Genomic DNA, 2,584 nt, shown 5'->3' with positions numbered 1-2,584 from the left:
ATATTCTATTTTCTCCTATCATATAATAGAAAAAGTCAGAGAAAAAATTTAATTAAAGATAGTAATGATGTTTTAGTGTTCAAAAAAGAAGATGTTAATTATTTTAACATGAAAATGAGATTTTCGATTTTGAGCGTATTAACGTTCAAAATTAACGTTCAGCGTTTCACGATAAAAAAGCGTCATGTTTAAAAAAAACTATTGTGTTGTATTGTTGTGTTGCATTTTCAATTTTTGGGCGTTGTAGATAGAACTAGGATCAGTCTGAACTGCCGTTTTGTACTGAATAGTAACTTTGAAAATGAAAAATAACATCGGTCGTGATATATGGTTAGAAGTGTTGGCCCCTCCATGCTTGTATGTATATTGTATACATACAAGCTGTATTATAGAGTTCACAATATCATAATAACACTAAAACTTATTAGGCAAAAGATTAATGATGTTTTAAGGAAGTTTTTTCAGAAGAATAATCATACAATATTTTATATTATTATCAAGAACACTCTTTACGGATTTTGTTTTTGAATATGAATCGTTTAATAACACAATGATATTTTCCATAAAGAAATGTCTATCTCAGAATTTCATTCCACGTCGAATGAGCTTTACTTTTCGCACCATTGTAAAGATATTTCTTTGAAAAGTTAGTTCTAGTAAGTTGCTTGTCTCGCGTCAGTTCACAAAGTCGCAAGTTAAAATGTTTATGTTTTATACAAAACTACGTAATACTTTATTGTGTTTCCTACGGTTTCAAATAAAGCTATCAGTCAATATAAGACCACTATTTCTCGCTACATACTCTTCCAATACATATATAGTAGTGGGAAAGGAAATCAATATGGCACTAAGAAGTAATTCCATGAATTTCACGGAAAATCCACCACAGCTTTGTCCCCTTCGCCGTACTTATATATGAAGTTGCAATCAAGTATTGTGTTTGTAAAATACATAATATTTATGTCATCATTATTCTCCCACTACAAAATAAAGCTTTCCTCCTTATATGTGTTATAAAACTTAGACCCATCACGCTGCTTCAGTGTGATTTGGCTGGTTTTGGTTCTTGAACATCCAAAGAAGACAATGATATGACTGGGACTTCTGGCTTGATGTGTTCTTCATGGGACATGTGTCACAAATGTGCATTGAATAGCTCTTGTATAAAAGAAAAGGTCAGTTTATAATAGTCCTATCCACTAGACGAATAAGAGGTAGATATCGTTACTAAGCCATATTCGGCTCACGCCTGAGCTCGAGTCTCCTCCCAGAATGAAAGGGGAGAATTAAGAAAATTCTCTGGTATGCGATTCTTCCTTCACCGTTTGAGACACGTGATTTCTTAAAATGCACACAACTGAAAAGTTGGAGGTGCATGCCCCGGACCGGATTCGAACCCATGCCCTCCGGAATCGGAGGCAGAGGTCATATCTACTGGGCCATCACAGCTCCAGAGGATATACGGGTACATATATATGTTAGGTACTATTTCGGCTTGAAAGTATTCAAAATGAAGTAGCTTGTGAAGAAGCCCTTAATAAATATTAATTTGAAATATTTAAAATGATCGTTGCAGGGGAGATAATAATTATTTAACATAGAAAGACTATTATGTCGATATTTTCTCGACTAAATAACGCAGTGGGTAGTGATCTTCTTCGTTCTTTGTGCTTTCGCTATCTAATTCCGTGGGTTCAATTCCCACAACTGGAAAATGTTTGTGTAATTAACACGAATATCTGCCAATGTCTGTGTGTGTTTATATTATAATAAACACACCCATCGGACAAAGTCAAGATTCGCTTTGACTTAAGTACACTGACTTCTTACTACCCTACCCTCCCCTAACTCTACCCCTACCCCGACCCTAACCATACTACCCCTACCGTAGGGCTACTTTACTTTACTGCTAAATAACGAAGTGTGTATTGTATAAATCATCATCATTATCATTACCAACCCATATTTGGCTCACTGCTGAGCTCGAGTCTCTCTCGAATCTCAGAATGAGAGGGGTTAGGCCAATAGTCCCCCTCGCTGGCCCAATGCGGATTGGTAGACTTCACACACGCAGAGAATTAAGAAAATTCTCTGGTATGCAGGTGTTTTTCCTTCACTGTTTAAGACACGTGATATTTAAATTCTTAAAATGCACACAACTAATACTTAAATATTTGGAGGTGCATGCCCCGGACCGGATTCGAACCCACACCCTCCAGAATCGGAGGCAGAGGTCATATCCACTGGGCTATCACAGCCCTTTTGTATAAATATATTATTTAATTTGTAATTTATTTTATACCGTTTGCAAATACTTGATGATTACTATATAGGTGCATTTACTAATTTTATTTATATTTTGTTTTAGCTTCTCTCAGCAATTAACATGATTCTGAGTATTTTGGCCCTCACGTATCGGTACATGTGTTCCACCGCGGATCTTCCATACCAAGGTTCCGATTACTTCATCGTCACTGTCATCAGGACTTATATAATGAGTAAGTTAAATATTGCAATATGTCTTTAATTATTTATACTAATATTATAAAGCTGAAGAATTTGTTTATTTGTTTATTACGCTAAT

The 2,584-nt window shown here is 35.3% G+C and overlaps 1 protein-coding gene across 1 annotated transcript in view; it reads left to right on the top strand.

Moving 5' to 3' along the window:
- The first annotated feature begins 1,091 nt into the window (after window positions 1–1,091).
- The window catches only part of LOC112047836 (uncharacterized), a 21,857-nt gene continuing 20,364 nt past the window's right edge, over window positions 1,092–2,584 (top strand). Inside the window, exons 1-2 of the mRNA XM_052890817.1 lie at window positions 1,092–1,175; window positions 2,369–2,498. Coding sequence (XP_052746777.1) covers window positions 1,092–1,175; window positions 2,369–2,498 — 214 coding nt within the window. The remainder of the gene's footprint in view (window positions 1,176–2,368; window positions 2,499–2,584) is intronic.

Source organism: Bicyclus anynana, chromosome Z, assembly GCF_947172395.1.
Source record: "Bicyclus anynana chromosome Z, ilBicAnyn1.1, whole genome shotgun sequence".
NCBI classification, from domain to species: Eukaryota; Metazoa; Arthropoda; class Insecta; order Lepidoptera; family Nymphalidae; genus Bicyclus; species Bicyclus anynana.
Note: the sequence above shows the minus strand (reverse complement) of the source record. Positions and strands in the feature narration are given on the sequence as shown.